Source organism: Caenorhabditis remanei, chromosome III, assembly GCF_010183535.1.
Source record: "Caenorhabditis remanei strain PX506 chromosome III, whole genome shotgun sequence".
Classification (NCBI taxonomy): domain Eukaryota; kingdom Metazoa; phylum Nematoda; class Chromadorea; order Rhabditida; family Rhabditidae; genus Caenorhabditis; species Caenorhabditis remanei.
This window is the reverse complement of record NC_071330.1, coordinates 7140427-7153839: the sequence shown is the minus strand read 5'-3', so window position 1 is coordinate 7153839 and position 13413 is coordinate 7140427. Positions and strand designations below refer to the sequence as shown.

At 35.6% G+C, this 13413-nt stretch overlaps 1 protein-coding gene across 1 annotated transcript; it reads right to left on the bottom strand.

The window, feature by feature from the left end:
- Positions 1-51: 51 nt before the first annotated feature.
- Positions 52-11504, bottom strand: GCK72_009665 (uncharacterized protein; the record flags this gene model as incomplete). The annotated part of the gene is made up of 25 exons (XM_053727481.1): positions 52-169; positions 413-595; positions 640-1026; positions 1127-1353; positions 1402-1513; positions 1563-2451; positions 2533-2711; positions 2834-3185; positions 3292-3416; positions 3563-3694; positions 3743-3820; positions 3870-4021; positions 4628-4672; positions 5026-5162; positions 7321-7392; positions 8823-8892; positions 8970-9157; positions 9372-9496; positions 9695-9855; positions 9905-9985; positions 10035-10250; positions 10334-10403; positions 11037-11164; positions 11213-11352; positions 11405-11504. The coding sequence occupies 25 exons, from the start codon at positions 11502-11504 to the stop codon at positions 52-54; spliced, it is 4467 nt and encodes a 1488-aa protein (XP_053587058.1).
- Between the last annotated feature and the right edge of the window lie 1909 nt (positions 11505-13413).

Below are 13413 nucleotides of genomic sequence, written 5' to 3'. Positions count from 1 at the left end.
ACTAGAATTCAAGTAATATTGTGATAGATGTTTTGTGATTTTGACGTGTTTTTAAACTTTCGTTTCTGGACCGCCCTTGTCTCCAAGAAGAAATGATTCTCGAAGACGATCTAGATGACGACACATTATAGATCCGAATGATTTGTTGTACCATTGAAGGGAGCGACCTCTGAAATATGAATTGAATGATTTTCAGAATATAATTAGAGAAATACTTTTTGAATTGAGTGAGCGGTAGTTTGGGATGATTTCAGATGTGACCGGGGTCATAAAAATTTAGAAACATACAATTTAATCTATTAAAAATCCTTTTTTTTTACTTTTTATTTTTGAACTCATGAAAATTGACTACAAAAACCGGATACAAAATTATTCCATACATTTAATAAAAAGAAAAAGAAAAAAAACTCACTTGAGATCGACCCGAGCGATATAATTGACCCGTGATTGTCCTCCACTAACTGGTTCAATCAGGAAACGTTGATCAAATATTGTAGCTGAGACTCCGCCCAATAATTGATCTTCTGGGCATTTAACACTTCTTTCCGCAATTGCACATGCTCCTCGGATTTCCGTTAACCCAGAAGAGTGGAATCTGAAATCATACTGAACTAATGAAAACTGAAATTACGGTATTACCTTGCAACGTGGCAATCTTTTGTTGGATGTCCAATAGTCTCATTGACAACATATTGATGAATATCCGTGTCTGGAGCACTGACATATTCTAGATGTCTCCAATTGATAACAGATGAATCCCACGTGTATCTTTCTTTGAGTATTCTCATCATCACACTTTTTGGTCCTGCTGGAATATCGAGGCAAACTCGGAAAGTCTTCAATGGATGAGAGTCAGATGGTCTTCTTGATGAGATTTCAACACCGCGGAATGATCCTTCAATTGTCCAATTCTTCCAGCCATCAGAGTGGTCTCTGATCATATCAATTACACGATCCACTAGGAAAGAACGGGGTCCTTTTAGACCAAGATCTGTCAGGTTTGGATTATCATCCTCGGCATCATCACTGAAAAAAGCAATTACATTAGCATTTGTCCACATTCAGTTAATTAGCGATTTGATCAAAATATCATTTTTCTAAAAGAGAATAAAGAAATAAAACTAACTGTTCATCAAGTCCATCAGGAACCATGAAAACCGTTTGTACATATTCAATAAGCATTGTCAAACACAGCTGACAAGCTCTTGCCTCTTTCATTTCTTTTTCTGATGGTAATCCTGTTCCTCCGACTGTTTTATGTCGTCTACTTCCAGGTGTAGCCTTATCCAATCGAGATGCTCCAAGTTGGAAAAGAGATGGAGTGAAACAGACGGATAGGTTTTGAGCAGTCATCTGGAATTATTCAAACTTTGGGTTTGCATTATCGCGAGAATAACTCACATTGTTGACTTGCGAATTCCTGGAAACTTCCTTCAGAAAGAGAAGAAGAGTTTTCAGTGCTTCTCGGTTTTCATCAGGAAGGAGAAGGATGGCGTATTGAAGTGATGTTATCCTGAAAAGAAAAATGTAAGAAATCTGGAAAGGCTGGCTTGAAAACAAACCTGTCGACATCGGGAACAACAGAACAAATGTTAGCAAACACTTCAGACATCTTGATTGTCATCAATGGTTCTGGTAGATCACGAAGATATTGTTTCAAGAGATCAGCAACATCATGAACTTGAGTTGAATCCAGCATATTCTCTCCAACAAAAACATCGGTGTTCCCACTGTAGCTCTCGATGATCGCTCTCAATTCAGCAATTCTCGACTTCACACCATTCTTCCGGAAGATTCCAACAGTTTCTGGAGCAATATTTCGAAGGAATTTCATAATTTCGAGAATCGGTCGAGGCAAGAAATATCCAGTTTTATTGAATATCACATCCAAACCAACTCCAAAAACTGCACTATCTTCATTATCTTTATGATTCTTCTGTCCATCATTTATCTTCATTCTTTTAATAAGTCGTTGAACACTCCACACATGTTTTGATGGTAATTCATCTTGATCCGGATCAGTCAAATGAATTTTTGCATCAATATTTCTTTCCAGTGTTGAACATAATCTCAGATAAGCAGTCTTCCTCATTCGAGTCATTTCAATTAAATTAAGTGAATCAATCGATCTTGCCAATTCTATCTCCGCAAAAAAAGGTTGTTCGTCAATCAATTTTGTGGAAGATTCCCAAGAACAACACGAATATGCAGAACTGATTCCAGATGACGTGGCATTTGAGTACGGTAGAAGAGACTGTCGAATTCTTTGAGTATGTGGACCACTCGGAGATCTTGAAAGACTTGATCCCAATCCAGAATCACTTCTTTTTGTGAGTGTTGTTCTCCCAATTGGTTCGTCTGAACTTGAAAGAACTTCTATCTTTTCCGTGTTCACCTTCAGATTTTCTGGCTTGGAAATGTTGTGATGACGTGGAAGGGCTGGTTTGATTTCTGGAAATGTAATGTTTTTATAGAGAAATTTGCAGAGAAGAATAGAATATTGAAAAAGAAAAAGCGATAGAAAATCCAAACCATGCGTATAATATCCATCATTGAACATGCTGATATTATCCGTTTTCTTATTATCAAGGGAACTGGAATTCGAATTCGAATTTGAGTTAGTTTTCGATTTTGACGGGGGAAGAACATCGAGATCATCGTACATTCGATCTGGTATCAGATTTCGCGGCGTTTCATAGTTTTTCTCGAATCTGAATATAGAAATTGGAATGAAAAACATGCGAAAGGGAAGAAGAGTCAAAAGGTTTTTGAGTACTCAACAAATGTTAAGCATAAAAAACCTTTCAACTCAGTTATTAATAAAAGAAAGAACCTGTCAAGAATGTTATGATGTCCGGGATAGAGATAGGAATCAAATGGCATTATTTCCCTTCTTCGAAGAGTTCCATCATGATTTGGAAGGTACGGACCATTCATTGTAACACGATTTCTTGATGGAGGAGGCATTGAAAGTTCTCTTCTTCGACTTTCGCCACAGTTTCCATTCGATCGTAAAGACGAGACAATGCTTGAATTCGTATCAGAATATCCGAAGGATTTATCCAATGAATCTGGAGTTGTAGGTGTTATGAAAACAAGTCCACCTCTTCGATTCTGTGCAATCGATTTGCTTCGAGATGGAGTTTGAAACGGAGATGATGACTGATACAGCTGACGTCCTCGTTCTGATGATTGTTATACTCAAGCATTTCAGGGAAGAAAATAAGATTTAGGAGAGGAGAGGGGAGGAGAAAGAGAATTCAATAATTTCAAAAGGTGAAAATTAGTTACCTGGTAATATAGAAGGTCTGTCGATGTGATGTGATCTTATTGAGTTTTTCGGAGTGTCATAAGAAACCAGTACAGGATCACCGATATTCATTGGAGCAGGTCTGCCTCTGGATTCTTTCGGCCGTCTAAAAAGTTAAAAATTGTAGAAAAATTATTGGAATAAAATGGGAGGTTATAAAAGTTTCCACTGTTTGTATTTTGTTAGTCCACCACACACACCATACCAAGATATTCGTTGGATTAGATTTATTCTAGAGTTCAGATGACTCACTTATTCGGGGATCGGGGATCCATCTTTTTCATTATCGCTCTCGCGCGATCTTTGATTCGTTCACTTTGAGATCGTTGCAGTTTTGAGTTCAACTCATTAACACAAGCTGCTGTGGATGCAGTATCAAGTGTACTAGAATGTCAGGTATCCATAAGACTTCTAATTTTTGAATCAACTTACTCATTATGTCTGCCGTGTGCTGAGTTCTGAGCATCGTACCAATCCGTTCGCAATACTTTACGACTGTCTCGAGTTGGTCTGAAATATTATAATGAATACGATATTCACAAGTTTTGAAACAACTCACTCAGTCATTTGGTGATTCCAAGTAGAAGTGCTATTTGGATATCTTGCTAGTGATCCACTATAAACATGATCACTTCCAGATGGGCGACTCCAAGTTTTCGAATGATGACTTCCGCCTCCTCCGTATCTCCAGCTATCGGATGAATATAAACTCTGAAAATGGCTTAAATTAGTATCGATTGATTGACAAACTTGCCCCCATTTATTTTCCAGGGGGCGTCGTCTCGTTAGAAAAGGAGGAATTCATTGGAATGATTGCGGTTAGAAAAGATATAAGATATCTTTTTGTCTTCCGCCCATAATCACATAATCAACGGGCGAAGATTTTAGAGAGTGATGATCATGATGACGACATTTGATTATATGGATAATGGGAGGAAGATAATAACAAAAAAATATCGGGAAAAAAAGAGAAAAGAAAAGAAAGAGGAAGTCTTTACGCAATCTGTGAACTTCTGACAGATGGTTTCAGAAAAGAGAACACTGAAGACTTGGAAGTTTAAGAAAAGTATCTAATTTTATGACTGTATCTAACTCAAAAATTGTGTTACTTCCGATGGTACTGTACTAACTCAATTCTGGGAAATATGTCAATCAAGAACTGCTGAATACAAAAATAATTACTTCTGATTTTCTATCAATATCTGTGTTCGAGTGATAACAGACGTTTTATTCTTCTACAAGAAGGACTTACTTAATGAGATCAATGACTCATTAATTGCATATAAAAAGGGAAAGAAAGAAGAGAAAGTCACTTACATTATCATCCACTTTCATCGGATCCAAGCGTGGGAATTCGTTGTTCTGAAAAAAGAAAAGAAGTTAGTTTCAATGAATTTATTCGTCGCTCCAGACGATGATTCATACTCTTGAATTGAAAAAAAAGTGGGCGAAAACAAAAAGATTCTTTAAATGTCAGGTTTTGATAAAAAGAATGGCGTCGGTTTTGAGGAAAGTGACTATTAGAATAGATCTTAGATATTTCAAAATACTCAATTCTAATTTTTAAATGAAGACTTTTTTCATTTTTGAATCTGATATATATAAAATAAGGATTGAGAAATTCTAAACCTTCTAATTGTTTAATTTATTTCATAAATCGTAGGAAAATGAGAATTTTATAGTATGATGATTCGAATGGAGAAGAAAAAACAAACCATTCGCCTCCTCATAGGGACACTATCCACTTTCATAGTGTGACATTTATTCAGAATTGCAATTCGTCGATTCAGTGAGCGTAGATCGGTTTCTGCTATTGTTGGGTCTTGAGATGGTTTAATTGGAAGCTTTCCGTCTGAAACCATTTTGGTGAATGAAGATGAAACGAAGGATGAAGAGCACGACGAGATCCCGCAAATAGTTTCAAACGGACGGTCACACGTCACTTTTCTTGTTTATTACCGAGAAGAGAACACGACAATGTAAATAGTTATTGTGATAGAATCAAAAAACTAGGTAAACTTGATCAGTCAACCAAAACTTTTCGTCAACTTCAAAGTGAGTTCTGAAACAGCGAAAATTATTTAGTTGACAACATTTTTCGCTTCTTTTCCTAATCGACAAACAACATAGAAAGAGGAAATAAGGGGGGACTTGCTTAGTGTTGTTTGCCTTATCTTGCTTGCTTATGCCCGAGATAATTTGTTCGTTTTCAATGAGAAGACGAGAGAAAAGAGCGAAAAAGCTGATAGAAATTGTTGACGTATCAACAGAGAAAACATGAACCGGAAGGAACGGAAATTAGACGTTAATTGAGGAGAAATGAGAGCGGGAGAAATTGATCATGATGGATTTATCAAATGGACTGTTCAGTTTTTGATTTGGTTCGAATCATTTGAAGTGGAAAAAAACAGAGATTTACTGGGATGAACAAACCACTTGCAGACACTAATGACAAAAGAAGTACCCGTTTATATAGTTTCTAGAGGAAAAACAATCCATGAAAGGTTTTCACGGAGCCACAGACTGTTTCAAAATTTTAGATTACAGACGGGTGTTTAGAATGAAAACCGAGAGCTTCAGTTTCTTTCCGACCACTTTTTTCCATTATAACAGAATGATGATCGTTCCCTACAATAATGAGTTTCTAGGGTTACTCTACAGTTTCTTTAAAAGTTTGAAAACGCGAGATAATCAGTGCGCTCAAATAACGGTCAAAGTTGACATTTTCGACGGAAGATTGGAAAAATTCATTCTGTCTGGACAGTACTATGGATGTTTCTGAAAGACACAGAAATTCATAGAACAATCATTAGAATCTCGAAATTCTAAAATTGGATCCTAAAAAAATGTCATTTTTCATCCCATGACTCACAAGAAACAACATAAATTTAACTAAAAGAATGGTCAGATCTGGAAAATTGATCAGAAACCCATGACTAATTCAGTGGAACAGAATATTTGATTTGGATCTAATCTTCCTTGAATTTTTGGTTTCGGATGTTTTAAAACATTTCCAACTGAACCCAATCTATTCAAAGTTTTCAGAATTGGATCAAGAGTTGAATTCAAAAAGTGATGATAGGAGAGACGAGATGATCTATGTATCTGAAATAATGTTATTCATTTTTATCTAGAACAACAGCTATCTCAATACCAGAGAAAGAACGTGATCAACTCAGAACTTAAAGACTTGTAGGTAAAATACACAAAAAAAATTTTTTCAAAAAATAGTAATCGTAAAAACAGTTGACCGAGAAACATGAAAAAAAGTGGGAAATGAGTGTTGCATGGGTGTGGGAGGGGGCATGTCAATGCCAAATTAGGCAGGTTCTACCCTTTTTCATTCTCATCTAACCGTCTCTGTTTTGACTCGTAGATTTCTCCTTCTGGCTAGGCGCTACGCAATCGGGGGCCGCAAAAACGATTTTTCTAATAGAAAACGGATATATTCTGTATTCCTCTTCTTCTTCTCCCTGTATGTCATTTGTTGGTTGAGGTCTCTCTCTCGCTACGGCACTGCTTTGAGAGAAGTGACATGGGGGTGTTGTAAAGCATACATTCTTAGGAAGGTTAAAATTTATGAGGGAAAGAAAAAGAAGAACTTGATGGGTGAATTTGGATGTGAATTTTTATTTAAAGGGGAGGGGTTTTTTCTGTTTTCTTGTTTGACTATTTGTTTTTGGTCAAAGGTTTTGGAACGACCTTTTTCGGAAAAAATGTGACAGAACTATCTCCAGGTTTTTGTTCGGAAAAGGTAGAAAAGATACCCGGATAATATTTTGGTAGATTAGGAAAGTAGAAGTTGGAACCTAAACTGCAATAAATTCAAGTACCATTATCCATAGTTATAAATAAGTCTAAATCAAAGTAAGTCAACGCACGTTTTTTCATTCATATCGTCTAGGAAAGCTGACCGATGTTTAGCTGATAACTCTAGTAATACTCAGTACTACTCAATAGCTATTTTCATGACCTGATGGGAATCTTTTCTTTCTTCAAACTTCTCTTACCTTCAAACTGATCTGCGTACTTCGAGAAACCAGCTTTCCTCAACCATGCACATGCATCCACTGCATCACGTTCTGAAATAATTCAAAGAAATTAGAAACTCTTATAAGAATGAAAGTTGAACTAGATATTTCTGTGAGAATTCAGTGACCTACAGGTGAATTGAGATTGACAATTAAAAGAGATTAAGACGTTCTGATAAAGTTCATTTGAACCTTTATGGCCTACAATCGAGGTGCGGTCAGAAAAAGGGATGACCTTTTCACACTTGACACAGATCTGCAGATTACGATTTATTTTTTCAACGTATGGCAAAAACACAACTTCGATAGTTGTTCGGCTTACAATTCGAATAGAGTAAGCTAAATGTACTGTGGAAGAATTTATGATTAACTGAGCCTCACGAACATCAGAGAAAGAATTTGAATCAGTATTTGAATCAGGTACTGTAACAGTCATACAGAGAAGAAGGCTGTTCAACACAGATTTTCAGAACATTTGAAAATAATTATAGCTTTACTCAGTATTACAATCAACATTTATCATGCAGTTCCAATTTTAACATCCATAAAATGCGGTATGCCACCGAGCACAAGTTTTTTTTCAATGTTTTCTCATAGCGTGTTCCTAACGAAACACCTTTAGAAGAATCTATTCAAATTTTCAAGTGAATTTCAGGTATTGTAAGTGAGTGAAAATCTTCTTGATTTTTGGAAAAGAATAGTACAATTTTCTTTTTGTGAGCAAGTTTTTTACGGGTTCATTTGTGTTTCAACTGAATAAGGGGTTTCTTTTTTCGAAATGGTTTCATATCGGTTAGAATCTGAGTCACCAGCAATCAGAAGCAAGAAATGGCTGCAACGTTCTGCATCTATTTTCTCTTTACAGATAACCTTTTTCGAATAATGAAATGGATATTTAGTAGACAATCAGAACTTCAAAACTTCGAATCCAGATAAAAAGAGGGTGTAAACTATTCAAGATTACAAATAACTTACTTGTTCTTCTCAAACTTTTCTTATATCTATCATTAGAATAGTAGGCCATCGCATCATTCCAGTAATCATAATTAGAATAAAAATGGAAATCATAGTGCTTATGACGATAGTACATCTGTTCCAAATATGAAAATGAATAGTGTTCTTGTGACTACTTAATTCTCCATTCAACCCCATTTTTTTTTATTGAGAACACTCCGCCTCTCTATCACGCATTTTGCGCAAATATGTGACAAAGGATCATAGGATGCGAAAAAAAAACTATGAAGAAGAAGAGAGAGAAGACGTTAAAAAGTGAGAAGAAGAGAAGAACTAAAAAGCATAATGACAAATTGATGACACTCGTCAATGATAATAATTTATCATTTCACACATGCTAGTTACGGAAGTGTCTACAAATTGATTTATACAGAACGAACGTTGCTTACTTTACACTTTTTATGATTTCAATGAAAAAAGAAGAGATGAATTTTATGTACTTTTCATATTTTATTGTAACAACTCACCAGATAATTGTATAGCAAAGTCAGCAAACGTATTGTTTCTTTTCGTCACTTCCTTCTTCGAGCCACTGTTCTGAAAACAGATAGATGACACGTCATCGTTTCGTAAGTTCCGATTTGAACAGAGAGAAAAATGAAAATAAAACTGACATTTTTCGATGCACTCAACTCGCTGAGACGTTGTACCATTGGAAGATTCTCGAGAGAAAACGGTTTATCAATTGTTTTGATTGACTTTTGTTGTGAGAAATCTGATTGTTTTGCGATGGATGAAGATGCATTATCATAGACACTTCCAACTGCATTCTTTCGATTTTCTGGTTTACGGTTCCGAAATGCTGAAAAGGACAGTAATTTAGAATATTACTATTATGGTTTAGCTATTTCTTAATTTTTCGTTTTCACTGTACGGCCTTTTTCAGTCAAGTCTGCTAAAAGTGAAAAAGTATCAGACCCGAGCGAGAAGATACAACTTTTCGCTCAAAAACTATCATCTCTCTTCGTTTATAGCTTCTGCACATTTTATGTTTCCTTATTATATATAAAACTTACATGCTGGTAGAGAGTCAAAAATCTGGTCTCGCGCTTCATCGGGTGGCGGTGGAGGATCAGGAAACCAGGAGCTGTTCCCGAGGCTTTCTAACTCGTTCACACTTCTTTCGAGCTCTTCCAAATTTCTGCAAATTATAGGTTAGAGAGTCAGATGGCTTGAAAAGTACAGTGTTTAGACCAAATCAAACTTTGGACCAAATGTTGCAAACCACTATTACTACATGATTCCTGTCAATCAAGTCTCTTTTTTCCCCTCCAAAACTGACAGTAGCCAGTGCTGATTTCTGATCACTTTTCTGATTAAACATATATCTTTTTCTCACTTTTTTCTTTGCAAAGCATCTGATTGTTTGGCCATTCCAATCAATGCAACTTCTCGATCTGCCTCATCGGAAGAACATTCTTCATACTTTCCATGTTCTGTATTTTCTGCATTCAACCATTCGAACGACGAAGCTCGAGATGGTTTTTGAGTTGCAGTGTCCTGAAAATCCACGATTTTGTACAAATTTAAAAAAGAGAATAGAGCTTACCGAAGTTGCCAGTCGATCTGAACAAGTCGACTCGGAATACGGATATTTTGAACAGCTGGCAGTGAGAAGATCTCGAAGAAACTGAAGAATAATGTCAGATAATTGTTTTCAGAAATTCCAATTAACTTACAGTGGGACCAACAACATCTTCCGGTTGCTTCTTGGAAGTTCTGGGCGATGGAAATGGATGAATTGGTTGAAAAGAAGTAGATGATGATTCCTCTTCTTCAAAAACTGGGAAACGTCTTCTTTTCATTGGAGATGGTGGTCCTGGAGCAGATGACGTCATGAGTGATGTGGCAGCAAGGTTGATTATCAGTTCAGGTGGAAGATTCAAGGCGGATTTCTAGAAAACATAGTGTTCGTTTTTTTACGGAAACTGTCTTAATGAACCTATAAGAAACAAAAATTTCTGAAAAAATTTCTTACTGTAACATCTATTGAACCTCTTCGACTAGATGGAATTGATTCTAGTTCCGCGAATATTTGAGATGTCCACCTGAAAAAAAAAGTTAAATTCATTTACTGATAGACACGCTGAGATGGGTCAATACAAGATTTCAATCAGAGGCTGATTCGAAAGATCATACTGGCAAAATGTCAAAATAAACAATGAGAAAAAGAGATTTAGTGTTTAGAATAGTAAGAAAACTCTTACTTTTTCACCGAATCCCGATTGTTGAAATCGATGTTATCTCCGTTCAAATCGCGCACACTCAATGATTTTGTTCCGATTCTGTCAAATGTTATAAATGAGTGTTTGTATGTTGAATAGATTAGGATGAGGGGAGTGGTTTCACTTCATCTTCTTCTCAACTTATCAAATTAGATTAGATGAAAATAAATAGGAAAAAACACATATGAGAGAGGAAGTGTGGGTAACTGTCAATTATATGTCATATCTAGAATTGTGATTAGAAATTAGAGAAGGTTCCGCTTTTTGACACTTTTCACGATTTTCTACTTTTTTGAGGAAAAACTTTCCAAGAGGGTAATACTAATCCTCTGGCTGAGTATTGTAGTCTAGATTTATCTGAAATACTTGAGAGCCAGAAATTATGAGAATTAGGTTTTCAATCAAGAAGATTCACCGTTATATTCAAGTTGTTGATGTTCAAAACTGATAACTCACTGCTGGCTGGAATTCTCATCATTTTCATTCTCTGTTCCTTTCAAATTACTTGTTGAATAAAATCTCTTTTTCATATTCCTTTTCCCTGCATATCTCCGTCGATTCGATGGAAGAGTGTTGGAATCAATCTAAATCATTCTTCATTTATTTCCACTTTTATTCATTATTTCCCCCACCTGAACTCTGGTATCACTATCATCACTGGAACTTGATTGATCTGCTCCAGCTGCTAGAATTAAACTGATATCTGGCTCTATTACCAGTGATTTTCTCTGTTGTTTTGTGTATTTCCTTCTTCGGAGAACTGGAATATTTTCTGAAAATAATTAGAGATTGGTTTGAAGTGATGGAAATGAATTGATAAATACCTGAAGTATTCTGTGGTAACATATTGAAATCTTCATCAGCCATCGAGATAATATTCATTGATTTGACACGTGGTTTAATTTGTCGATGTCCATTTTGCATCTGGAAACAAACAAAGAAATGAAAAAAGACAAAATGAGGAAAAGTTGTTTAAAGAAAGGTGAGATGAACACATAAATATTTTATGACATATTTGAAGAAACAAAATTGTATAGTTTTGAAAATGAACAAATTTTCGCTGAAGTACTTCTGCTGGAATACATTAAATTGATAAAATGGTTGGAAACTGAAAAGATAGAATAATTTTGGAGACGAGAGTAAATTTACACTACTGGAAAAGATTTAAGAAAAAGATAAAAGTAAATGTAAAAAGTAGAAAATGACTAACTAATTGCAAGAGAGTGATCTGTGCGCTTTTCGATAACTCATACACCGGAAACTGATTTTTCGGAAAAAAAGTCAAATTTTCTTCAACCACCAAGTCAAAGAAAAGTAAGAAGTATGAATATTTTACACACAAAAAGTTTCTCCTCCACAGCTGAGACGACATTTTCGTTTACTTATGTTATCAATATTTCTCCGTAAAAAAAGACCGACAGGGTACATTTTGGGAGGTACATAAAGAGTGTTGAACTCATTTGAAAGTCAAGAACAGACTACTTGAAAAAATCAATTGAGTTGTTATCAAATCAGTGTTCATTCAGAAGTATGACGTGGTAGTAACTGCGTGGGTCATACACAGTAACACAAAAAAAGAAAGGACAAGAAGGAGAGAGAAGAGGAAATGTAAACAAACGGAATGCTTAAATACATTGATGGAGAAGGGAGGAATATGGTGATTCACCTTCTCACACTTTACAAGACAAAATGAGCATTGTATAGGGTGCAAAAAGAGAAAAAAGAGAGTTTTGAATGAGTGTCAAATGATGTATGCTAAATAGACATATATAAATGGTGGTCTCTGTTTTTAATCTATTATTCAACACACGTAGGAAATCGAAAATTGGAAACACATACACATATTGGAAACGATACAAATCATAACCACAATTACATATGTTCCGGACCAAAAACCACGTATCTTTTCTAGTCTTTTCAAGTGATTTGTGTTAGAAAAAAGAGTGAGAGATAGAGGGCTCTCAGCTCAGCATCCGTCCAAAAATTTCTTTGTCAAGTGGATTATTGAGCGCCTCTGCCAGCCACTTAAACGAGTGTCTTGCCGGCGGATATGGATTCAAAATGACAGAAGGGAACTACTTCTGAGAGTTAACTTTTTGGAAAGAAAGAAATCCTTTTAAGGAATAAGCTTTTTGGGACCGAAAATGTGAAAGCTGTTGAATATAATAGTCTTTTGAAAAAAAGAAAGCTAGATATCTAATTCGAGGTGGTTACAATATTCAGGTATGGAAAAGAAACACAGAGATGAGTTTTCAAAGACTTATTGAGATTTCAACCGCATAATGAGAAAAATTTGAGTTTTTCTGTAGAAGTTGAAAACTCGAAGGAAAAATATCTCCTTTACCATATTTTTTTACCCCGGAAACGGTTTTTAGAAAAGCGGTGAAAAGTACTAACCAACAGTCTACTAGTATTTATTGTGTCGTGTCTTCTTGACATAAATTCCGAAAAGTAGTCATGAAATATGCGGAATTTGAATAAAAGTCTCCCTCTGTGTTGTTCAATTTCACTTTCTAATAAAAAATCACATTAGAGAAACGAATCAAAACAAGATATTTGAAAGTTGGGTCACGAACCTTAACAAATATGGAAAAATGATTCAAATCAGGAAAAAGAAAGAGGAGGAGAAGACTGTACTCAAGAAAGCATGGAAAGAGATTCAGAGAAACAAAAAGTCATTTTTGAATTTTTCTATCGGAAATGAGTCAGACTGGCCGAATTCAAAGCGTACAAAGCGGTGCTTTTCATGGTTTGTTTTATCAAAAAAGGAACACTGAAACAAAGAGATAACAAGAAATTGTGGCATGACCATTTTAGATTCTTAGACCTTTCT